Consider the following 27377-nt stretch of genomic DNA (forward strand, 5'->3'; position numbering starts at 1 on the left):
GACGGAGCGTCAAATTACATTCGTTTTAAATCATCAATTTTTTAAACACAAATTTTTCGACAATTTTTCGCTCTCATTTTTTCTTCTCATTTGCCTTATCGTTCTTTCTTTCCTCTTTTCCTTTATTTACGTCTTTTTTTCTTTTTATGCTTTTTCTATTTTTTTTATTTTTTATCTTTTCGCTCATCTCTTCATCATTCGTCGAAGCGAAAGATTTTCAAAGTAAATAAAAAAAGGTAATGTGTTTATTCTGTTAGGAAGCGAGACCTTGAGCGGATAATTGTTTCGACTCAAATGACATTCATTGTTTGACATTACAGTGCTAAATTCGAAAATACTCGCTCTCTTCCAAATAATCGAACGAACAATCCCGACACTTGGGCGCGTTAGTGCGACACTAATTAATCCGAAAAAGATTATCGAGCTTAGTGCGCTCACGCACTCTAAAAGCGATTCAAAGGCTTAAGCCGCTCACACCGACGCTCAAATGCATTATTCTCAAGCCTCTGACTAACGCTTCTCGCAGTGTCCGTTCATTATCGTGAGAGAGTCAACGGTGTTATTTTGATAAAGCCGGGACGATATTTCGGTTACCTCCAATTAAGGATCTTATTCTGTAATACGATGCAGCCCGATTAAGAGCGAGATATGAATCCCAATTTTAACAGGCCCTTAATTAGCAAGAACGGTAGGGCCGACGTACGTAATGTAAGAGGCCCGATGTGCGCTTTCTAATTTCCTGCTTCTTCTGGTTTTCAATTAATAGTTTTTTTTTATTTATTTTTTTTTTAATCTTTTTTTTTTTTAGAAAATAATTTAAACGTTTAGAATATATTGTTTATATATATATATATATACACACACACACACACGCACGCACGCACGCATACACATATGCATGTACGCACGGGATATAGATTGGTTTTTTATTTATTACTTTTTTGCTTTCTTCTTCGCGAAAGCCACGATGATGAGGAGGATTCACCGAAATCTTGCTCGACGTTATTTATTCAACTTGTAGATCATTTTTATTTTGCTCTGTTCATTAATACAAATTCCTCTTAATGAGAAATATACAACGCATACACAGACAGAGAGAGAGAGAGAGAGAGAGAGAGAGAGTGAAATTTATAGTATGGAGATAAATTGGAAAAAGAGATACCCGTGTTTTGGCGAGCGTCGATTTTTACATCGTCACAAATATTATAGAGAAAGACACTCGTTATATTTTCTGCAAACAGTCCACCTTAATTGAAATTTCGCGCCATAACGTGATTATAGTAATTAAGATAATAATCGTACAATTGCTTTGTAGACACTGGCGCACGCGCTTTAGACCGTTGTAAAATCGAACTTTATTCATTTTAATATTTCATATTCGTCGTCCTATAGATCCAAGCCGTGCGGATACATTCACGTATATCCATTTATACACAAACGATCACACAAGATTGCTTCTTTATTTATTTTAATTTTTTTTTGTATTTTTTTAAGTGTTTTTAGTTCGTTTTTTTTTTATGTTTGTTTGATTGTTTGTTTGTATGTTTGTTGGTTGGTTGGTTGGTTGGTTGGTTGGTTGGTTGGTTGATTGGTTGGTTGGATGTTTGTTTGTTTGTTTGTTTGTTTGTTTGTTTTGTGTTGTTGAAACAGGAGGAAAGAATGGCGTCGGTCGAGATTTCGATGTTCTGTTGATAAAACGATCATACGAATATGTTTCTCGCGGATCCGTTCGCACGATTCTCCAAAACAATTACGATCTATTGTTGGCAATCCAAGGCTCGACTACGTAATTTTTGCCTCAGCGACTAGTCTAAATCTTCACAGATAAATGGTGTTCTCGATCAATTTACTTAGTGATATTATATCCGATCCTGTTCATCGGCAACGTCCGCAAGGACAGTAAATAAAACAACAGACGGCGTACTCGAATTAACGAACAGGTGGATCTCAATGGACATTTAATGGAAAGTGCGCAATCGAGACTACCTGCCGTCTTAGCCATTTTTTTTTTCTTTTCTTAATCGCGACAGCACCCAAGTCGCGCGCATTACTATTCATCTTCTTATCATTATTACAATTATAATATCTTATAATATCTTATTAATCTTATTAATCTTATTATTCTTATTATTCTTATTATTTTAATTAGACGAGCTTAAAATATCCCTCGGTCACGCGCAGTCTTATTCCACGTCGTTGGAATTGCCAAAAGAACATTTATTGCCTCGGATTGCCAATGTACGATAATAACCGAATAAAAGGACAGCCTACTTAATCAAATAATCCACTCGAATAAATACAACGCATTATCATTTACAAGATAAATCATGTACAAGAACGATCATTCACACCGCGCATCGTTACGGAATCCGCAGGAAGGTACACTTAACTATAGAGTCGATTACACACACGCTCACACGACCCAGCCCCACCTGCCCCGCCCCCATCATTCCCATCCCCTAGCGGCCGATAACGGCGCTAATCACCATAGCTTCTTCACCTTTAATATCGGGGCACAGAAAAAAAATACTTCGCTCGTAGGGCGCGGTCCCGTCGTGATAGCGACATCATCAGGAGCGTCAGTCTTCTTAGCTAATGATCGGCATCCCATCGTCGGCGCAACGATAAAGATGCACCCGCGCCAGCCCTTCGCAGAAACAACGAAACGTCGAAATAGCGCGACCGACATTTTACGCGTGATAACCGGCCATGTCGCACCGAGGCAGACTTCCGTGATGAATCTCAAGCTCCTCTTGACGCTGCTGATGCGACGAGGCCGAGAGCTGCTCCAAACGTCTGCCGGACTCCCTGTTCCGATCCCGCGATCTCTCTCTACCACCCACCGTGCCCGCTTCTCTGTCCGTCCCGTAGCGCGTTTGATAATGATGGCAGACGTTGCCGTTAATCGGTAATGTTGGGTACTGGGCTGGGTAGCGTGGCGGTGGCGGCGGTGGCGGTGACGGTGAATTCGGCGTCGAGGCGTTTTTTGGACTATTTCTTGTCGAACGATTGCCACTGCGCCGCAACGAGTGGTGATGATTATTATAATGATGATGCGTGGCGGCGGTGCCGTTAACAACGTCGCCGTTAGTGCAGGCCGAGTTCGAGCAGAGGCGCAAACTCGAGCCGGGCAGCGTCCCCGAATGGCGCATTTTGTGCGCCGTTTCCCCGTCGATGTAGGTGAAACCCTCGGCCGGGGTGGTGCCACCGTGTGGTAGGAACCAGACACCCCCGCCGTGATGATTACTGGGGCTCGCTGCCCGAAGCTCTAGCTACAGTTCCGTTACCGGTATTGGCTTAATGCCGGAGGCAATTTGATGCTGCTGCTGTTGCTGCTGCTGCTGCTGCTGCTGCTGCAGCTGTTGCTGATGAGCGGCCAACTGTTGTTGTTGCTGGTGTTGCTGCTGGTGGTGGTGGTGGTGGTGGTGCTGCTGCTGCTGCTGCTGCTGCTGCTGTTGCTGTTGCTGCTGATGATGATGATGGAGATGAAGCGGGTGCTGCGAGCCTTGATGATGATGATGCCCGTGGGCAGCCCTCACTATATACTCGTCCTCGGAGAAGGTCTTCTGGTACTCGTGCTCCTTCCGCGATATCGTCCGGTTCTTCCACTCGTAATCCTTGAAGGCGTCCCGAACGCGACGCTTGCACCGATAATAAAGAATGAAGGCGATGCCGGCGAAGAATGCGATACCAGCGGCGCAGAGTGTCGCTAGGAGCGCCTGCTTCCTCGGGTCTGAGAATGCACAGCCGAGCTCGTCGGGTCGCATGCCCTTGAGGGACTTGCCCTGGAGTTCGCGCGGCTCCGCGCATATAACCGGGCTCGAGTTCCGCGGTGCCAAGACGTCCGAGAGCCAGAGCACGCTACAGTCGCAAATGAGCGGATTCTCGCTCAAGTCGAGACGCCGGAGCTCGTTCCAGGCGACGAGGGACTCGGAGAAGCCAACGAAATTGTTGTCGCGCAGCATTAGGTGACGTAGATTCGGCAGACCGGCTAAAGCTCCGTCCTCCAATGTCGTCAGTCTCTTGTTATTATTCAGCACGAGAATCTCGAGATTGCCATTGTCGGAGAAAGCGCCGCGCTTAACGGTCGTTAATAGCGTAGCGCCCGATACTTCGAGCTTCTTGAGATTGGAGAGGCCCTTGAAGGCACCGGATCTCAAGGACGTGAAGAAGTTCTGGCCGAGCGTCAGCTCTTCCAGTCTAGGCAGAGTCGACAGCTGTCTCGTGGGTACTTCGCGCAATTTGTTAGCGTTAAGCTTGAGGCTCTTTAAAGCGTTTAGGCCGCGTAAGGCCTCGTCGCTAATGTTATCGAGACCGGCGGCCGTTACGTCCAATACCGCCAGCCTCTCCAAACCTTTGAAGGCATCGTCCGGCAGCGAGGAGAAGGCGTTAAGTCCTATGTGCAATTCGGCTAATGCGTTGAGCGGCGCAAGAGCGGCGGATGGTATACTCTGAAGCTGATTATCATCGAGGTAGAGAACTCGGAGTGATCCTAATTTTTGAAAGGCACCCGGCTCGACGCTCGATATACGATTCTGCCCGAGATCCAACTCCTCCAGCTTATCCAGAGAGGCGAATAGTCCGTTCGTCAGCGACTCGAGATAATTGTTGCGCAGATTGAGGACCGTGAGCGACCGGAGGCCATGGAAAGTCTTTTCCGTGAGGGCGGATATCTTATTATGCTTGAGATGGAGCTCGACAAGTTGCTTCTGCGCCTCGAAACTGTGATCGGGTATGGTAAAGAGATGGTTAAACGATAAATCGACGTTGCGTAGATCGCCGTAAAATTGAAAGGCTGCAGCTTCCACCACCTTTATCTGATTATCCCGCAGGACAATGCGCTGTATGCTTGGATTCAGAGCTATGGGTATGACGTCGAGCTTGGCGTTGATGCACGATACAACGAGGGTCTCGTCGTCGCAGATGCAGCCATTTGGACAGAAAGCTGCCTCGCCCGCGGCAACGCTGGTGGCCAGCACGACTACCAAAAAGAATATCATGGCCAGCGTAACTCTTTTCTCAGTCTGCAACAAAATGGAAAACATTTTTTTTTTTTTATTATCACTCTAGACTTGTCTACGATAAGTCACATTAAATTAAAAATAATTCACTGCACGGTGTAGATGAGTGAGAATGAGAGGGAGAGTGTGAGTGGGGGGAGGGGGGGGGAAGGAGGGGCATTTGCCATTCATCTAAAATGCATTTAATGCCTACTACGGGACGCTCGACAAGGCAAAGCAATACGCACCAATGAACAAAGCGTAACAAACAGTGAAGTTTGTGATGTTATTCTTTGGTCGTTATTTCGTCTAATAGGCTTATGAAAAAATGAGTAAAAACTTTTCTGCTTCACGGTGATGCGTTTAATATGGAAAAGTTCTTGTCTCTTTATTTTTAATTTTTGTCTTCTTTCCCTTTTTGCCTTTTCTTTTTTAATTTTTTTTTTTTTTTTTTTTTTTTTTTTTTGACGAATTAATCTATTATGTTATATATCGTTATAATTTAATAAATCAATCGTTGACGGATTATAATTATATATATATATATATATATATATATATATATATATATATCATCATTATTTCTTTTCTCTTTACTTTACTACTCAAAAGAGACGAAATCAACCATAAGATACAACATTTAAAAAATATAACGAATTATTTGTACGTCTCTAGTATCTTCGCTTTGAGTTTCCAATATTATGCATAGACAGTTTTCTTCGATTCGTCTTGTTCTGAGAATCGGTAAATGATCGACTCGATATGATAATGAGAGACTTAATATAAAATGTAATTTAACATTTCTTTAAATATTGTTCGCACTTATTTCCAATTCAAAGGACTCTTTAAATGGAAATTTACAGGGAGCTTAAGTGCCAAATGAATGCCAGCATAATTAAAGTAGCTACATCTTATCGTAGTTTTAAATAAATCATTAGACTCGCAGTATATTTAAAAAAAATTACTAAGCATAAAAGCTCTAATAAAAACATCAAAGATCCAATTTTATAAGTCTTAAAGTCATTCTTCGCGCCTCTCTAGTTTCTTCTAAAGCTATTAAGCACACGTGCACGATGCAGCAACAGCTACAACGAACACAGTCACTACTGACCCCCCTCCCCCGTCGCCATCCCCATCCCTTCCCGTCATCCCCTCGACCACCACCCCTGCGCCATCACTCTCGTTTCATTAAAACAAAAGGTAGAAGGAAAGGAGGTAAAAGAATAATAGGGTTGAGTTTTTTTCACAGCGAATGAAATCCTTTGCCAACGGCAATAGCATCAGCGGTAGCGCAAACTCACCTTCTTATCTTTGATTCACAAATACTACTACTGCTACTATTACTACTACTGATGCTGCTGCTGCTGCTGTTTCTAACACCCTTTCTACCACCGCTGCTTCTGATGCTGATGCGAGATGAAAGTGCAGACCGCTGCTTTTTCCCAGGATTATCCTCGTTCCCTCACTTTTATAAGGCATTTCCGTAAAGCAGTGACGAATCATTATACGTTACGCGTCAGCGTGTATTAGCCGCCTCAAAATGTGCGCGAACGTCATTACAGGGAGATTATACGTGCCGTTAGCGATGGTATGCCGAACTTTGTCCGACCTCATTTCTCACTTTCATTGCTACTTCACCCGTGCTATATCCACCGTAATGACACATACGGATGTAGGTGACATCGGCGCATCCAGTTGATTCAGCAGCTATAATTTATTACGCGGAGCTCCAACTTCAGCGCAAACGCGAAAAGAAATGCGGCCAAAACTGAGACTGGATGCCATCGGGGCCGCTCAAACGAGATTATGTCATTGAATTTATAATACGCAGGCGTACGTACACACGAGTCGAGGTGAACAATGAACATTATTGTTAAAAAACAATGTATAATCGTCGTCTGATCCACATTGATCTTCTCGATTCATTCGCATCCGCGAGCTTCTCGACACTTGTTCAATTAAAAACTCTTGGTTTTTTCTTTTGTTTCTCTGTTTTTATTTATTTATTTATTCTTTTTTTTTTATTTTATGGTATGCTGAATTTTATGAATGGTTTTGCGTTAGAGAGATTCGATAAGTATATGTGCAAAGACAGACTTATTGCTGTTTTATCTTTATTTTGTAATTTCAAGGGAGGGTCGGAAGCAAGAAAAAAAACCGTGGGTTTAGAAAGAGAGAAAAAGTTGGAGAATAGAAGGAGATGGAAGAATTATCAATGCTATCGCTTATTCTTAAGCGAAACGAAAATTGGAAAATTAAAACCTTAAATCTGAATTTATACCGAACCATTTACTCTTATCGACTTACACTTTATTTCTACCAAGTAAAACATTGCACATCTGCTTATTCAAGCATGCATTTTATAAAATGAAATAGCTTTTTGCTTTAAATAATGCAATGCCCGATGAAGATATTTCCAGATAATAATAATAATAATAATAATAATAATAATAATAACAATAAGAACAATAATAACAATAATAACAATAATAACAATAATAACAATAATAATAATAATAATAATAATAATAATAATAATAATAATAATAATAAGACACATTGTTGCGTGTGTGCGATAAAAAGCATATTTTATTATAATGGAGATATTGATCCTGTCATAGTAATTAATTTTTGTTATCGATCGTTTTGCCGTTGGCAACACATATTTATATATCATTGATTAACCTTAAAGTATTCATAATCAGGAACTCGTTGGCAGGTTGATAGGAAAAATTGGATTATTCGATATGGAGTACTAAATTTCCGATATCGCTGAATTCAGTAGCAATTTTAAGTAAGCGCTTGCGCATACACAGACAAGGGCAAAATCCGGCAATTTCTCTCTTGAATTCTCGACTAATCGCTCCCCAAGTTTAGATTACACGCAATCACACGTTGAAATTTAACTACCTTTTTAGCCATTCCTATTGTAATTTCTCCAGTAACATGTAAATTTACGAACTCATTGCTTCTAATTTGTCAAATTTATTAAATGCTTAATTGATTATTACGCGAGAATATTGTATGCGATCGCATATGATATTTAATTCCTTTACTGTAGAATTAATAAAAGTAGTCTGTATTGAAGTCCTTAAATTTTATGTAATATGTTAGTAATATGTTGATTGAAAAGTGACGTTTTATTTTATCTAAATTAAAAATTATTTCATCCAATCAACAACGTTAAATTGAAACAAAGTTTTCAAGTAAAATAATTTATATTTCATGAATTATGATGATAATAACGAATCTTCCAATAGTATTACTACTATCATTTAACATTATACGTAATGTAGATAAAAATCTGGGAAACTTTTCGTCTTCTTATTAGTAAGCGAAAGATAAACAAAGCCGTAGAAAATCTTGTACATTTTATCTTTTAATTACATCGATTTCTTTGATCAATTTTTAATCCAGCAATTCCAAATATATATTACACGCGCGCATTTTCACAAGAAAAAATTTCTTACATTTTCATTTTCCAGCTACCGGAGCATGCATATAATTAATTATAACATAAAGTAATTAGGCAATAACTATTTACTAAATCCTAGCAATCCTGAGTTAATTATTAAGTAAATATTGCTTATGAATTGTGAATGATGTATAAAAATTGTAGAAAAATATTTTACGAAATAACGATAATCGAGAATAATTTTCATTTACATTGACATACGAGCCATTTCATTTGTAAGAATACAATTATGTGCGATAAAATTGAAGTAATAGAACAAATAGCCTACGAAGCTTCCGCCGTCTCGCGTGTTCATAAAAACGAACTGTTTAATTTCAATATAAATACAATGCATGTTCTCTTCGTCTTTTCGCCTCGAATAATGGCAAAAAGGTCACAGGAAGGGGACAAACGTCGTAAAAGTCTCGATTTATTCGTTCGTTCCATCTGACGTCGCGACGAGCCAAAGATAATGAAAAAAACAGAGGAGGACGGACAGATACACGGGTAGGAAGAAAAACGATCTTTCTGTAATACAAGGATTGTTTCGAAATGCGCTGAAACAGAGATACAGCGCGTGTAGGACGTGAGCGATGACGCTTATATGTGAGAGAGTAAAGTCGAATTGAGCTTTTTTTTTCCTCTTGCCGCAATGTCCCGAGGGAACATCGAATTCGACAAAAGAAGAGACGGAAAAAGCTGCCCTCCGCGGAATTACCCACACCTTTCTCATCCTTTATTTCGTTCCTGGCCCGTCCCTGTCTCTTTTACTCGTTTGCTCTCTTCTTCTACGAGTATGTATGTGTGACAGTAGTGCGAAGAGTCCAGGAAAGAGGGGAAAAAAGATGGAGGTGACGGTGATCGATGGCATGGCTAATCTTCCTCTCGAGGAGAGTCGCGGCTTGTCTTTCTAACACTATCCTTTCCTACAAATATATGTACACACACACAAAATACGTATTTGAGTTCAAAGCCGAAAGAATATTTATTAATCGAATGACAATTGTGACGAAGGTCCGAGCATCTAAAATTAAATCCCCTGCAGTGTCACGTCGTCTCGGATTTACCGAGCATTATATGGGATACTTAGAAAAAAAAAAAAAAAAAAAAAAAAAAAAAAAAAAAAAAAAAAAAAAAACATAACAAACCAAAAAAAAACTAAAATCCCATGGGTGGCAATTTCGGCACTGATAATTTAATTTAAGAGACGGTTATTTCAAAAGTTAAAATCACTTTAAATAAATAACTAACCGTATTTAATCGCTTTTCCAATGATAATTTTAAACTTGAAAAGTAACATGAAATGAAAGTTTTGTTCTATAAAGTTTTAGGTTAATATACGCCAGCACATCTATTGGATTGAATTTTGAGTAAAATATAAAATAAAACTTAAAAACTGATTATCCTTCAACGTATAAGCCTAATTTTTAAAGCTTTCCCGAGCACGCGAATATACTTCAGCGTTAAAAATTACTGAATCGGAATTCAAACGTAAGCTTTATCTTTTGAATAGCAGTGACTTCGATATTTTCATTCATGAATATTCAATCTTTTATCCCATTTCGTTAAATGTTAGTGTAAATCATATTTTTCTTGAACTATGAAAACTATGCCTTCCTGAAGTATAGAAAATGATAAATGGATGTGACAGTAGTTGGAGTACATTCGACGTTTTTTGCAAAATGATGTATGGTGGCAATGCCCATGTCGGGATTTCGCTCGAAATATGTGCAAAATCTAGGGAGAATTTTCGAATGGACGTTGACGAAATCAAGTCTCGCTCAGTGCTTTTTCGGCAACAGGTAAATCGGCACTCGCCCGTTCGGAATGAATCACGACACGAGCCTGTGTACCTGTACCCCATCACCTGCCGCCCCCCCCCCCCACACAACCCCCGCTGGCGTTCATCCCCCACCGTCCAACGCCGCCGCCACGCTAAACGGATGAAAAGTCCAGAAAACCTGGCCCACGTCCAAAGCCATTACGCGCTCACTCGTATACTCGAACGGTCTTGGCCAGTTCGATCTATCTAATCACGAGGAATGGAAGGGGCCAACTGACTTCCTGATTATCGGATGCTGCTTGACGTTTCGAAGGTGCTTCGTGCTAACGTATCACTCGAACTTTTGAGTGGCTTTTCATTTCTACTTAGAAGCCAAGCCATTGTTCGCGAAGCAATTGGTGTGCAATTGCTTACCTTAAGGACAATGTAGGGGGCAATTCAATTTATTTACTCGATTTGACTTTATGATGAGTTTCGTTGGGTAATAGCAGTCTATAAGTCTGTGATCGAGAATTTTTATAACTATGCAAATTTGACTTTTTATAAAATGTCAAATGACTGTTCGCTTAGTCAATCTAAAGTTTAATATGTAAAAATTGTTGTTGAGGGACCTAATTAACCGGATGTTCTAATAGTAAGGATTTGCGAAAGCGAAACAAACAAGTGTTTTGATAAATTGCATATATAATGTACAATGCAAATCGCAGTTATAAGTGAAGAGTGGTAGGCAGTATTTTGCAAATTACTTATCGAATTGTCGTTATTCTGTGAAGGATCAACGCTATGCGACATTCAATAATGCATGCGCGAATAGAAAGAATTGCATTCGCAGCGCGTGTAAGTAATTCACGCAAGCGTATCAAGAAATTATACGTAACAAAGCTAAATACGTCGAGGGAGAAAAAAGAACGAGTGAAAAAATCAGATTACGAATAAAATCATCGGGAAAAAAATGATGTAAAGAAGCAAAGAAAATGAAGTAAGAGAGCGTGGGCAAGGGAGCGTAACCAGTAGATGAGAGAGAGAGAGAGAGAGAGAGAGAGAGAGAATGAGAGTACACAGTGAGACGATGAGCGCGAATTCTCGGCGTCGGTGGTGAGCGCAAATGAATATTTAATTTCTGCATATCTCAGTGAGGCTGAACTTTAACGGCCGAAGGATCCCTGAGAACGGCTCTTTTTGCACTCCAAGCTCGATGAGTTCCTTTTCTCTCACTAAAAAGACATTGTAATGAAGACGCTCCGCTCCAAAAGTCTTGCCCGACTAATTCTTAGATTTTCTCCTACTCGAATGAAAAACTTTAGTGATAATAATACGGAATAACACTGATTTAATTTCTTCCTCATTCCATATATAAGTATAAGTGTGCCCTCGAGTCTACGTATCCTTCAAATATTATGGAAATTATTGCGTATCGAGTAAACTGACCCGTGATTACGTACGTAATTCAAATGCCGAAGGAATTTCAAAATTAGATGATTTTTATCGCTCTGTTGTACAAGATCATCGAATAATTCAATGAGATGATTATTTTAGTTTTATTATGCTGTTGGATTTTATATTGAAATCCGTTTCCAATAGTCGATATCGAGGAAGCGTAAAGTATTTGAATTTAATTGCGCCGTTAGGTATCATCATTATTGTTTATCGTGACCGTAACATAATGCATATGTGTTAATGTACGTTTCTTAAATTGCGGCCAATAGTAATAGGTAATTCATAAAACTCATCGCTAATAATTAGCATGATGATCAATTTGTTTATTTTTTGTTGTTTATTTTTTTGCCCGCGACTGAAATAATACAAATAGTATAATCATTCGTTGTACTATACAACCTGCAATAGAATAGACATAAGAATATTTTTTTTCATACGTACTTGTTTGCTCAAGGTCAAGATAATTCATTACAGATGAGAGATTTATATTTATTATCAAAGTCACTGTCAGATTTACTTGGCATGAATAAAAAATACTGATAAAAATTTCCATTTTATCGCAAATATTTAGTTTTGATATCATAATATATAAAAGATCGAATGGAAAGTAGCGTGTATGGGTTTAAAAAATTCCATATGAAATTTACATCTAATTATTCCTATTGGCATTATATTACTTTCCTCTTTTACTTATACCCCTCCCTCACACTATGACATTTCTTAACAGTTATTAAATTAAGTAATAGCAAGTGTGCAAGCTCGAAAGCCTTGAACTTCCCCGGCAACGTCTATTATCCGCATATTTCATATACCAAATTTGACTAAATATTCGTACATTGACTGGAATCTACATTATATTATTAGAAAATATCAATTAATTACAAAACTTGTATAATATATTTAATATATCATATAATTATTTTATTAAATAATAATGGTAAATATTATTATTGTCCATTATTTACGAGTGCTGCAATTAGTATGAACGAAAAGAAGTTGAGAAAGTAAGAGTATACGTCATCCATTACAACATGCTGCTGAGTTAATTTCAATTGTATAAATGAAAAATATAATTGAATGAATAAATGTTATTACATCTCCTCGTATCTCTTATATTACATAGATTTGTAAAAAGTATTCGTCCGTAAAAATTGCTTCGAAATATTATTTTTCATAAAATTTATCGTCAAAGTTCCTTATATTATAGAACGCTAACATTATAGAAATCTCTGACCCGATTATCTGCGGGAAACATTTGCCGATAGAAAATGACTCTATCGTAAATAGAAAATCTCACATTTCAAAAGATCTGCATTAGGCTGACTTTACACCACACGTGCAATGTACGTGTACTTATGTACTTATATAGATATACGAAGCATTTCATGTCAATTGTGACAATATAATACAAAAATTGTCAATAAGATCGGTGTGATACAATCGGGAGTACTTATTTTTCAATCATAAAATGCACTTCCTAGATTTCTTTTATCGATGTATTTTATACACTTCTAATTATACTACAAAATTGATTGTAAAATGATTTTTAAAAAATCCAGCAGTTTATAAGATATTATTTATAATCATCAATCGTGTTAAATTAATAATTCGAAATAATTATTTGTAAAATTTCGTATTTACATTGAAAGAATTTCTTTAATAATTTCAAGCGAATCATACTAATTGTCGGATAATTCATAATTTTGGCTATTAATTATGCACAGAGTGCTCCAATTACTATAAAATGAAGAAAATATTAAATTTAATGAAGCATAATAGAGAGCTCCAAAGATGACAGTCTGGATGCGAAATTTCTCTTATGCTTTTGAATATTTGCCAAATTGTAATCTTTTTAGTATAATCATTAATATCTACGAAGAGCGAGAGAAAGAGAGAGAGAGAGAGAGAGAGAGAGAGAGAGAGAGAGAGAGAGAGAGACAGAAATAGGGCATAGATGAGAGAAAGGAAAACTCTTCCACATTGTAATAAAAGCTATGGAGATCTATGAATAATGTTTTTTTTAGAATTGTAATGTGGAGAAAACTGAAATCTTTTACAGCTGCAAACACAAAGATTTTCACTTTTCTTATAAAAAGACCCTTCTGATTTTTCTTTATATATATATATATATATATATATATTTCCACTCTATGTGTGATTGTGTAAGAGCGTTCGTGTAATGCTTATACTCCTGAGAAAGCTATTTATGACTCATCGTTTTATTTCACATAAATATTTGTATTTATTCCCCGCATAAAGAATAACTTAATTCTATACTGTCATTATGCCATTATAGTTTTGGAAATTAATTTTCATGAGTAGGCAAACGGTCCGTATTTCTTTAAAGAATAGAATTTTTGAATACGACCCCTGTAATGACACAATCGTCAAATCATGGACTTGGTCGCTTAAAAATTGAAGTAAAAAAAAAAAAAAAAAAAAAAAAAAAAAAAAATATCGAACAATAAATTTTTCTACCACTTTTTCATACGTTCTCTTCACTATCGATGGTCTCGGCATACTTAAATGTATTATTTTCCGGATTTATTATCGAGGAACAAAAATAATAAATAAATCAAAGAAAGTTGAGTTGAAAATTCAATACGAAAGCAAAGACGACCTAAGGACAATCTAAATAACAGTCTAAGCACGGTTTTATACATCACCCATACAATGTAATGTTAAGCTCGCGCTTTTATTTCAAGTGTCCCAACTTATAAAACTTAATAATGACATTTTGTAGGCCAAAGTTTTGGAAGCATTAAAATCCAACATTCAAAATCCAAAAAAATCTCGTTCACTTGTATGTATATGCGTACGGAGGTGAAGCTTCGATATATTATAAAACGAAACGTTTAAGTGGACCCGGCAACGTATGCCTGGAACCTCGACTTTATTTAGTATTTCCGGATAAATGGCAAAAAGTAAAAGTAAAAGTCCTCTTTGCCAGCAGAAACAAATGCAAAAACGTCCTTAAAACGAAATGAAAAAATCCGCTTTGAGGAATCATCATTTATTCGCATTTGAAAAGACGGTCCTCGCACTCGACCCGTCGACCATTAAAGGGGAAAGATCCTCGTTCGATAATAACTCTCTCCTCCTCCCCTCTATCCAGGGCATGGAAGAGTAGATGCGGGCGTCGGCCAAATCGCGTCGTCCGGCTGCGTCCTAAGGTCGCGTGGCCCGTCCTTCTCTCGCCTTCGTATGGATAATAGCGGACAGCCGATCGGCGCAAGATGGCAGGCGATGAAAATGGAGTAGAAGAGGAAGAAACAGCTGAAAGACCAGAGGAGGAGCACCAGCTGGAATTCAGTGGCGACGGGAGTACAGGGCGCGCGTAGTATCTCGCCCCGGCGATCGGCTGCCTCTCGGTTTTACGCGCAGCCGCCCGATTATTCGGCGTCGACCGCTCGTGACTTAATGCACGATGCGATAAAGCAGCGTTGGTAATGTATGCGGGGGAGATCGGCTTTCGCGGGACTCGGGCCGCTCATTACTTGTAGTGGGCCTGGATGGCGAGCGGTGGAAGGGGACCAGCGGCGGCGAGCGCGCTTGTAAATTGTCGCGGAAAGTTCATCGATGGTTGGGAGCTTTTGGCGCTTTTTACCTGCCACCCGCGACTGCTTCACTGCCCAATCCCACAAGTGCTTGTGCCTGTCAATTAATAATGCCGAATCGATAAAGATCATCTACCCTTATTCCTGATAGGTTGACTAGTATGTTATTGGGCAAATGGTGTTTTGTACTAGCAATTGACATTTTTCACACAAGTCCCACAATTTTTGTTCCAAAATTTACCTACAAACGCCTATCGTATCTATTATTTATCCATATATAAAATACGATATACTCATTGTTGTTGTTGTTGTTGTTGTTGTTGTTGTTGTTGTTATTCATCATCAACATCATATTTTTATTCTTATTGTTATTATCGTTGTTATTCCTTAAAGCATTAGATAAAAAGGCAAAATTCTTTTTTTTTCATTGTATGCAAATTCAGTATCAGAACGGATTAAATGATAGATTAATTTGTTCTCCAACCCAAACATTTAAACCTATAAATGTTAATATAGCTACGTAAATTGATTGCTATTATTGCATTTAAAACTTAAAATAAAACTTAGTTCATAATATATCGCAAATTGAAATAGAGCTTATTTATATACATTAGCATTAGTAAATAATGATTATTCCTGTAATATGTTTAGCTAACATTTTGAGTTTACATAATAAATGTTTTAATCGAGTGCTCATATATTCTATCTAACCATTAAAAAAAAAAAACTACTTTTCAATAAAAACTATGTATCAACGAAATGGTAATTAGATGAGTTTTAAAGTGCGATACTCTTCTGTGTCGTTTATCTTTAGGAAGTAAATTAAACTTTATACACATAATGTTTTCTTTTCTTTCTACGGGCGTACAAGCACTATCCCTAAATAACCGCGAGTCGAACATTTTACAGTAAGTACTTTCGATGCAATTAAAATCAAAGTTAATTGATGATCCCACTTAAATTATCCAAGTACTTTTAAGGGGGAGGGAGTAATCATGGATTTGCGTGTAATAGCACGCGTTGCCAAGGAATAATGAGCTTTATTGAAGGCATCAACATCGATACATAATCCATTGCATAGTTAACTAAAGCTTTTATTCGCGTTAAAGCTTCGCTTGCGCGGCTGGACATTGGAAATGTTACGTTTTCCCCCTCCCTGATATTCAGGGAGTATAACGTTCCGATCCGAGCGTCGAATATGAAAACGGCCATCTCCCTCCCGTCGGCGGGGAAAGCTCCTCGAAAGCACCGAAAAGTAATAAGTACAATCGATAAAACTGCGCAATTACCGCAGCAGCATAAGAGGGAAAAGCGCGCCTCGGGATTTGCCGTGTGTAAGACTGGATTACGGATCGGCGGGCAAGTGAAATTTTGCGGTAACCCAACTGGATATTCTCTCCCCCCCCCCCCCACCCGCAGTTTGACTCATCGCTACAAAATGAATCGGTGAGTTCCTCTTCGGCAAAGAGCCGCACCCTCTTCCTCTCTCTCTCTCTCTCTCTCTCTCTCTCTATGTGGAAACACACATTGGCTGCCTTGACCAATCGCGAGATTATCTAGCTTGGTTTCTTCTACCTAAGGTATTACGGTATGCGAATCGAGATCGCTCGGTATGTAAGTCGACGAAGGATATTGCCAATTTTACGACTTAAGACTCCCTCTGCGTGCTCAGGCTTTCTTTACAGAACGTAAGTAAAATTTTTTAATTTTCCAAATTAATGATAATGTGCGATTTAGTAGTCTTGTTTGCCATTTAAAAGAGAGTTTAATAAGAGAGTGAGTATGGGACTATGGATTACACACATAACTTATTATGAAATTACCTAGATTACTTTTACTAGATTTTTTCTTCTTTTTTTTTTTACAAGAGTTAACATGTACATACATATATAAAATTTTTTTCTTTTTGTTCCTTCTACTTCTTCTGAATGTTAACAAAAGTGACAGATTAATATTTAAAAGCTATTTTTCATAAAAGTTCATTAGAGATAAAGACTTGGAAAAAAAAGAGAAAAAAGTTGTTACACATTCCATACCATGGAGAATAAAAATGAGAATTAAGAAAAAGTATTTGCATAGATCTTATAGCATTGATAAAGGTAACTTTACTTTATTACGATCTTTCCAGTCGTTCTTTAAAGCCTGAAATTCAATAAGTACGGCCGGCGCTACACGAACTTGTTGAGAAAGAGAATTTTATAATTCTGTCAAGTGCGGCAGCAAGCCCCCCATGTGGAAATAATAACAACAACCAGCCGGATAAATATTTAGAAGTAGAAACTTGCTGTAAACGACGTTTACAGTAATTTTCTCGAGCCCTGAGTGAGCATTTTTCAACGCATGCCGCGCGACCGAAATAAAGCGGAGAATTCATTGCAAGCGGAGTGAAGCTCGAGTGGCAAGGCGAGGTGAAGGGGAGGAGAGGGCTTAATGGTGAAAGGCTTCAATGACGAAACAATGCCCTGCAACAAATTAAATTCCTCCCGCAAACAAGGGAGCATCAATGTCAACAGGCCCACAATCAACCTACTTTGATTGGGCTCTCTCGATGCAGCAGCCACCAATCGCATCCTTCTTAATTTACTTTCCGCCGGTGCATTCAATAGAGGCGACACCGTCCACGCGCACATATTTACCCTCTCCTTGAGCGTTAATAGCCTCCACCCACGAGCTACAAGCGCTAATGGAAAACAAGGATCTATCTTGACGCGGTGACCGCGAACCGATCACAAATCCCTCAAGCGGACGGGAAAGCTCCTCTGAATTTTTCCTGATCCATTTGGGTAACAAATTGCGCAGTGAAGGACGCGTGGGTACATGCGACACTTGTGAAGCGGATAACGAAATCACTTACACGTAAATTATGCATGGATGAGTGTCGCGTGATGGAAGCGCATTGGTCTCAGGATGCGGCCTGGATATTTTATCTTGAGTGGTTCGTTTGTTTTTTTTTTGCTTTTTGTTTTGTTTTTTGTTTTGTTTTGTTTTGTTTTTTTTATTGGGCGCTATTTATTTGTAGGAATTAACGGAGGAAGATAATGCCACGAACGTTAGAGTCGATGCGATTTCTTTCTAATTGTGATGGAGCATACGAACATTATTTATAAGCCCTTCGTTTACTGACAATTTACTGTAGATCTGAATTATTCTTGGTGAGATATGCTGGACATTAATTGTAGTCTACCTACGTATGTCTGTATATGTATTTGCATATTGTATATGTGCGTGCGTGTGCGTGCGTGCGTGCGTGCGTGCGTGCGTGTACGTATATATGTATATTTATGAGGGTTAATTTTCAATTAGTTTCTCGTGGCCATATTTTGAATTCATTTTCTAAAGTTACACAAAGATAATATTGCTGAAGAGGTTTGAATGGAGAAAACCTATGGGGTTCAAGTCGTTTAATTGAAATTATATTTTTAATAATAATGAACGTTTGACATTCTACTTTCTTGATTATATAATTAATGTAAACCGTATTAAAAGAGTCGAATACACTTTCTTTAAACTGCACTTTATATATTTGTTTGCTTTGTTGAAGATTATTGTGATAAAAAAAAATGTCTGTAAAGTGCCCTCTTTTTAGCAATTAATTAAAAAACTTCAATATTGTGCTCAGTATCGATTGAAAATAATTCTATTCAATATTACACAGTATCTAACGAAATGTATTATTTAGATATAATTTCCTGCAGTGGAAACTAAAATATTTATATTGCTTTTGATTTTTTATATTAGCAGCTATAATAAAAAAAGAATAAGTTTTTCTTTATTTTATGGCTTAAAATTACTTTTATTTATGATTTTGTAAAGAGTGTTTTCAAGTTTTTTCCTAGCACAAAATTTAATATTCGAGTTGCTTTAAAATAATGTTCTCCAACTTGATAAACTTACAAAAGAATAAATTCACCATTTTATACGAAGCTTTGGCATTAAAATTTATTAGAACATCTCAATAATTAATGCTTTCTAATTTTAAAAATAAACTGCTCGCGTCATTGATAACATGCGCATCAATATACTTGCTGACATGTGTGCAAAAAGTGCTAAAACTATAAAACATTGTTTACTATTGTTTCCCATTTCGATTCAATCCTGTAATTAAACTGCATTAACCATGCCTTCATAATTCAGTCCTGGGATTTTTGCGAACTACCTTGGGTATCGCCGACATTAATTAACATAACCATGAAACCATCCCAAAAGCACAGCACCCCAAGTCCGGACCATCAAAACCTAATCCAATCTAGGCTAATGCAACGTCCATATGAACCACCATCCACCTCATATCCATCTGTTCATTTTCCTCTCCTGGATTTTTCATCCCCCTTCCTCCCATCCCTTTTCCGTCGTACTAACAACAATCTAGAGAGCGGCTATGAGCACGTAATGACGCTTGGCACTGCAATGCTGCATTATTAAGCCGAGAGTGTCTGCTCGTATTTGGACGTACTCGCGTTGCATCGCCTACCCCGCAACTACTAACTAACTCTAAGAGAGAGAAAGAGGATCGTCGTCATCGTCGTCATCGTCGTCGTCGTGGTCGTCGTCGTTGTTGTTAATGCTGCTGGTTTTGTTGTTGCTGCTAGTTTCGATGTAGTGTTGCGTCGCGCATTCGTAAACGCGGTCGTTGGGGCCGTTAATGCGCACGTGCAAGCTCAGTCAGGGGGGGGGGCGTAACGGAAATTTCGTCGACATGATGGTGAATTATGGAAAATCTTAAGAAGATTGTAAAAGTGACCGCGTCGGAACCATCTTGAATTATTCGAAAATTCATCCGAGCTCATTTTCTCTCCGTCAAAAATCAAAAATTACTCGCACTTTGACGTAGTTAAAGTTCCGCGAGTTACGTTATGTTAACGTTACGCCAATCAATGTTGCAGGATAGATGATAAATTTAATTGTTAAATGAATATTAATGCGATTGGATAATGGGAGGACTGTCAGAGATATGCATTATAATTTTTCAAAATACGGAAAGACGTTTTTACGCATGAAATGAATCCTTTTTTTTAGAATTTTTAAAACAGTCTCTTGCTTAAAAAATCATATATAAAATATTGTAAATATTTATGGGAAATATGAGAAACGTTGAACTCTGATGCACTACCGTCTACATATATTGCTTATTACGTCATATTATAACTGTAAATCAAGATATTGATCAAACCTTTACATAGCATTGAAATTTCATAACTATGGGATTGTAATTCGAGTAATTATTAAGTATTCTTAAGATTTGCTCGCTTCTGTCAAAACAATTGTCCGTGTTTTCTCCAATTAATTAAAATCGCAATATAGAATTACCAGCAAAGAGATAGCATTAAAATTCGTAAATATTGATTTTACTTAATTTAGTAAATGGAGACATCCAATAAAGTTTCTTAAAAACCAGCTCTTACACTCGCCCTATTTGTCAAAACGGTATCGCTCACGTAAATTTCGAATGAGCCGCGCCCTAGAATTTTCAAACCGTTAATGCCAATAACAAATAAGAGAATGGATTAATTAGAAAGAACGCAGGGTGTGTGAAGTACATTTTATTTTCTCGTCATTAAGTTGGTGAAACAAATTTTTTTTAATGCATAATCTCATACGACGTAATGTCTTTTTATTAAAAAAGTAAAAAGAAAAAGAGAAAATAATAATAATAATAAAAAAAAAATAAATAAATAAATAAATAAACAAATAGATAAAACAAAAAAAGAAGAAAAACATGGTGTATAATAGTTTTACGTGTCGTAAGCTTTTTGCGTATGAAAGCAACGTTATTAAATATTAAAATGAAAAATGCAATTCAAATGCTTTATGCAGGTATAGGAGGAAGTTTTTATTTACAAATTTTTGTTTCAAATAAATTTCGAGCGACAGAGCCATTAGACATTTGGTATTCTATTTGAGGATGATGATAAAGCTTGTACGACGATTATCTAATTATTTATGATCCACTCGACAAAGCGAAGCATACGATGTAATTCACGTGTCAATAAAGCGAGCGAGAAATAAAGAAATGAAAAATATATTTGGAAATGTTGAGGTTGAAAGATGTAAAGATATTATTAAGAATTGCTTTTTAATTAATTCAAATATCATCAGCTATCGAATGCATAATAAAGAAATTAAATTTTTCACAATTGCTTGGCCGTATAAACTCATTAGCGTCAGTAATGGGATTCGCTTTCCTCTTGGTGGAGCTGTAAGTATTCGGGAGACAAAAAAAGGTGGAGGGGGGGGGGGTAAAAAAAAAAGAAAGCAAAGAAGAAAAAAACAATCCACTTTGGCATCGTATTTCTTAATCTCCAAGTTCTCACAACTCCACTATGGGAAATACGATCTCCACTAATATCGAGTTTGCATGCGTCACACTATTGCCGCCGTATAAACTATAAAGAATGATTGGAAGGTTTTAATCAGAAAATTACTGGAGTTTATTTAATAAAAACAATGAAATTTATCATTGATCGTTTATTCGAGCAAGCATGCATTACTTAAGTAATTTTCTTGTTGCATTTTAATCTCATCGATCATGCATTCCACCATTGATTATTTATGAATTTATCCATGTAAATAAAAAATGGATAGATAAAACAAAGCGCGTCAGTAGGATTAATTAACATAAAATACCCACTATGTATTGCAACGTTATTTAGTGAGTGTGGGAGAGGGGGAGTAGAATAGATGTATGAGTTATTGATTAACACGAGTCTTAGTCGGTAACTACGCAATCTACACGTCGATGAGTGAGAGGTGAGAAAGTCTGAGAAGCAGCGCTATGATTTGTCATTTTGGTAATAGGAGCAACGAGACGAATAGTGTGCACGAAAGAAACAGAGAATCCGAGAGACATAAAGAAACATAGAGAAATAACGAGAGAAGGAGAAGGGGGACGAATGATTGAGATAAAAAGATTTAAAAAGATAGAAGAGATGTCCGAGTTTTGAAACTTGCACGAACAGTCCCCGGAACTTTGTAATGGACACCGGTAAATCTGAATTTGTCTCATAAATGTGTGCTCGTCTTCCCGCTTGGTTTTTGCTTCTATATATATATTCACCTTGCACCTTAATCTTTTACATGATCCACTTATATATAATGCATTCTAAGACGTTTAAAAATATTTGAGCGGAGATTACATTGTTTGCAATAGAGTAATTTTTTATATCCCTAACGTGAATATATCAACAGCTTTCCCACGAGAAGCTTCTTTATTCACTGTTTAAGACTCGAGCATACAATCATTATTATTTAATTTAAGAAAGAGGGATTCTATGTCTCTTTCTCTTTCTCTTTCTCTCTCTCTCTCTCTCTCTCTCTCTCTGCGTATTTCTAATACCTTTCATTAAAGGAAACTTACATTTTCAAACTATAAAAATTTAGCGATAAAAGCTTAATTTTCAGCATTACACGAAAGCCCTTTAACTTCTTCAGGGAATTCAATTTCCGATAATGTTCGCATCGCCGTTGAATTGCTTAAGGGCAGACGTGCTATTTTCACCTTTCTTGGAGAGAGAGAGAGAGAAAAAAAAAAAAAAATTCTAATCTCTTTTATATTCTAATGATTATTTTGAAACCATTCGTAAGATAATAACAATTTTAATAAGTTTTAATGATCGCGTTAACTGCACACTAATTAACCGCGATTTCCTTTTCGCATAGCTGCGAACAATGGGCATTCGTTCACCTGAAGATAATCGTATCAATGACGTGGCAAAAAGCGGAAAAGCCGCGAAAATCTACACGTCCGGGTCAAATGTTGCCGGATCATCCTAAATCCGCATAATTGACGAAAACACGAATATTCCATTATTTAGGGCACATCGTTACGAAGCGTTGGCCCTCATCCCACCTACTTTCGTCTAATCAAGGAATACTTGCCCACAACAATAGAGGCTGGCGCGTGACAGAGATAAAGATGAAAATACGTTCTCTCGTTTTAAAGGAGGCGTGGGCTACATTAAAGTGGTAAGTCCGCTAATACCGCAACGCACTTAAAAGCTTCGCCGTGTGTTGGTGTAGTGCGAGGTAGAGCCAGGATACGTAAAAGAGCTACGGGTGTTAGCCGAACAACAAAGATAATAATACAATTCGCGAATACGGACAAGGGAAGTTAAGTTCACAATGGCGTGCTTCTTCACGGACACGTGCTTGAGTATTCGCGAATCATTATGGAATAGGACGTACAAGTGCATATTCAACGTCCGCGTGCACGAATTGCGCGTTTGCATCAACATTCGTGCGATGTCGAGGCAACAAAAATAAAAAAGGAAAAACGAAAGAATAGAAGAGAAAACAAATCAAATGTATTTCACATGCTTCCGTACCATGTGTTTTGCAATGTACGTGTGCGACTTGACCATCCACCCGTAAGTTTTATGTTAACGCAGCTTTAAACACATACGCACACGCGGGCACAGCCTCGTGTCTGACTGTACATACGCTTCTATAATCGGTGCTTTAGCGGGAAAATATTTTCACGCAATCTAGAGTGCGTGCGGCAAATGTACTTGTGAGTTGTTTGCGAGTATATTCGCAAAAATCTGTTGGTGTGTGGAGGTAACGTTGACGAGAGGCGCGAGTCAAGACAGAAAAGCCCGCGTGGCGGTCTTATGGGAAATTACACTATGAGCTTCCCCAGGATTGCGTAAGCCACCCTCGGCCTCTCGACTCATCCGGAGAGGGCTTCTCTCTATTCGCCTCAGTCGCTCTCCCTCCTCTCGTTGTCAAACGCGGCCGCACGCGCACGAGTAAAGAGACTCAGTTGCAGGGGTGCCTTACGGTTATAGTCGAGCTGTGACTCTCTAACCTCTATCTTTGCCTCCTCTTAACGTCACCGCGATTGTGCACGACGTATTCCGGACCGTATAAGGACGACACCGTTGTATTTCAAGACTCTTCCACCCCCCCCCCCCCCCCCCCCGCCCCCCCCAACACCCGCCCCCACCCACTAGACGAAGCGTGTAGCAAAAAGGTCAAGCGAACCAGAGCGAAAGGCTAAGCCCTTAAAGCCTGCTTATTTGGGATCTCGAAGCAAGACCACCCACCCCACACCCCACACCATCCCACCCCGTCGCGCTTCGTCTCATCCCGCCCCGTTCCATAACCCATCGCGCAGTTTATTTATAAGGTGGAAAGGTAAGTGAGCGCACATAGTACAGGCGTATGGTGTAATGGTGTATGTGTAAAGGCTACATAACGCGAGTGGAAGAGTGAGGGGTCGCTAGAGCGGGGAAGAGTAGATGAGTGGGTGTGTGGGATCGAGGGTAGGATGGAGAGGTGTGGCTGGGGGTATCTAAAGTTTGCGAATTTACCGACACTGACGGAAACGAGGTAGATCGTAGAACATCCCCTGAATTCTCTTTCTCCGCCCTTCGCAAGAAGTAGGGACCGAAATCTCGTTTGGGATTGAGGATATCGGACTTGAGAATTTCCCTCAGTGAGAGGGAGAAAATAGGCCAATAGTAACTCCGTGCCTCGTTATGCTTTACCACGGAGAAACTAGAACTAATGCCCTTGTATTTGTACGTTCGTATATATATATATATATATATATATATATATATATATAGAGAGAGAGAGAGAGAGAGAGAGAGAGGTATACATATCTCTGCCTCCTCGAGCAATCTTACTGCTTACTTGGGCGAACCGAGTGTTTTATGTATCAGCTACGTTGAGAGCATTTTGTATAAGGGTGTGGGCGCGATGCGTAAAATTGAAGTATAATATTACTACCGCAAATGAATATGCGGCAAGGAAAGATCTTCTCGAGTGGTGGGGTGAGGCGAGGAGGTGGAGGGAGGAGGAGGGAGGGTGGGTGGGATGAAATTCGAGAAGGAAATCGGGCAAAATGATTTAAAGATCGATATAAAAATAATGTGAATGTTGAGGCGTACGTTTGGTGAGATAGAAAGAAATATCGAATGTGCTTTGGTCGATGATTTAATTATGAAAGTATATAACGTAACAGAGACAAGTAGTAAGTCATTAGTTATTAGGTATTGAGTTAAATAAGAGTAGTGTCGGTTAATAAATGCTAAGTTGTGCCGTTTAAATTTGAGGATATCGACATATTCGGATTAATTGCGTATAAAGTCCGGTTGAGCTTTCAAATGTATGACTTGACTTGACTTGACGGAAAGTCTATATTTGCAATTTTAATAATTTATATAACTTTAGTCCTAAGAGCGAGCAACTCGTTAAATCGAGCATAAACTAAATTTTTGATGGAACACCCGAGATTCTTTTAATAAATTTTTCTTTAACGCGAAACTCAAAAGCTCATCAGCAGCTGGTCGAGGCTGAGACCAAGCATTAACTTTATCCGTTTTCGATTGTTATTTACAGGTTAGCATGAACTTCGTTCAAAAAATTTTCCTTCAACTTTCCAATGAAAAGAGAAATAGCTATGTAGAGGGCGACGGAAAGGAATCGAGATGAAGTGAGAGAAAAGTCGTGCCATATGTTGTTAAAGGAATATAAAAATCTGTGAGCGACGGAAGAAGTTGAGGCTTCTCGAGCGGAAAAGTGCCGTTTTTCAAAGGGGTTGCCTGTTGGTGCCGCTACGTCCCTCTTACTATCGTAAGGAAACGGAGTGAGAGAGACAGAGATGGCAACAGACAGACAGACAGACAGAGAGAGAGAGAGAGAGTGAGAGAGAGAGTGAGAGAGAGAGAGAGAGAGAGAGAGAGAAGAGTCTACGGGCTCCTTCAAGTTTTTATGCCACGACAAAGTTAAGGCATTTATTATGTAAGTTTTTACAACTCGACAGTTTCCATTATGTTGAATGAGATAGAACGTGACAGAGAGAGAGAGAGAGAGAGAGAGAGAGAGATAGAGTGAATGAATGATAATTGAAATATAAAACTATAAAACAAACCAAAAATATATAAAAAATAGTGCAATTTTCACAATGATGTTTCAATTGCTTATATGAAATGTACTAATGACTCAGTTTAATATTTTTAATTAAATGCAATTTTTTATGCGTATAGTACCTGAAATTAGTCGCACATTTTTTGTCTCTCATATTTGTGCCAATACTCGATTACAATAAAAGATAAATTTATTTATTTCCATTTGATAGTGCATAGTTGAAGAAAGTCACTCATAACGATATGAAAATACGGTAACAATGAGTTTTCCTCTATCGCTATAAATATTTATTAAAGCAATTGACAATTTATTACAATAGAATATCGTGCGTGAATAAGAGGAAATTTAATAATTTAATAATCGCATAAGCCGTAATCCTAATGATTTATTTATTAATATATTATGCACGGGTATATACATTATACATATACTAATACAAAAATTAAGTTTTAAAAATTCTCTATCACAATTAGTTACTTTAAATAATCAGAAATCCACTGATGGACTAATTTTTCTACTTTTTCTTATATTTCTTTTTTTGCTTTTTTGATTTTTTCTGTCCCCCCCCCCCCATTTACACAATCATACTTATTGGCGTTCACAAGAGGATTTATAAATTAGTGCATGTGCAAGGTGTAGACGAATGTTAATTTATTCATTTTATCATCTATGATCATTCGAATTTCATGCAAGTGTAGCACAAGTAAGTATTTTGACAAAGCATTCTCGGGATCGTCATTAATAATGCTTTATCGGTCGTACAAAAAAAGACAGCACTACACGATATATAAATAAAAATACGAATAAAAGTATAAAAATGGAGCATCTGTCATCATAAAGAGAAATCGTTATTTAGCTGTTCTGCCTAGGGAACAAAGGTGCCATATCGAGTATATTCTAACCTATTTCAGCAGCAGGCGCGAGATTAAAGCTCCTCGAACATAGTCATTGGGAATACGGGAGAATTCAGTATCACAGCTGGCGGCGATGGAGCTCTAAAATCGCGGAAAAAGTCGTCGCACGGCAACGAGTGCCAGCCAGTACGTAAAAAGAGGCGAAACAACACTCCCTCAAAAATAGACAAGTCGCGCGAGCGATCGGTACAAATTCTGTACTTTTTTCGTAGTGCTCCTGTCTCTCTCGCAGCACGTCGAGTAGGCGACAGGGAGCCGAAGCTCGAGCGTGTACAACGAGGCATTGGAGCTCGATATTTATTCACCGTATCGTCTCGCGAATTGCGAAAACGAGAGGACGGAGAAAATGAAAGAGGGTCAGAG

General features: G+C 38.2%; 1 protein-coding gene across 1 annotated transcript in view; it reads right to left on the reverse strand.

Annotated features, from left to right (window-relative positions):
* Positions 1–1694: 1694 nt before the first annotated feature.
* LOC105365120 (uncharacterized) overlaps positions 1695–27377 on the reverse strand; it is a 62198-nt gene continuing 36515 nt past the window's right edge. The window contains 1 exon segment of the mRNA XM_011503215.1: positions 1695–5024. Coding sequence (XP_011501517.1) covers positions 2691–5024 — 2334 coding nt within the window. The 3' untranslated portion in view covers positions 1695–2690.

Source organism: Ceratosolen solmsi, unplaced genomic scaffold, assembly GCF_000503995.2.
Source record: "Ceratosolen solmsi marchali unplaced genomic scaffold, CerSol_1.0 scaffold45, whole genome shotgun sequence".
Taxonomy (NCBI): domain Eukaryota; kingdom Metazoa; phylum Arthropoda; class Insecta; order Hymenoptera; family Agaonidae; genus Ceratosolen; species Ceratosolen solmsi.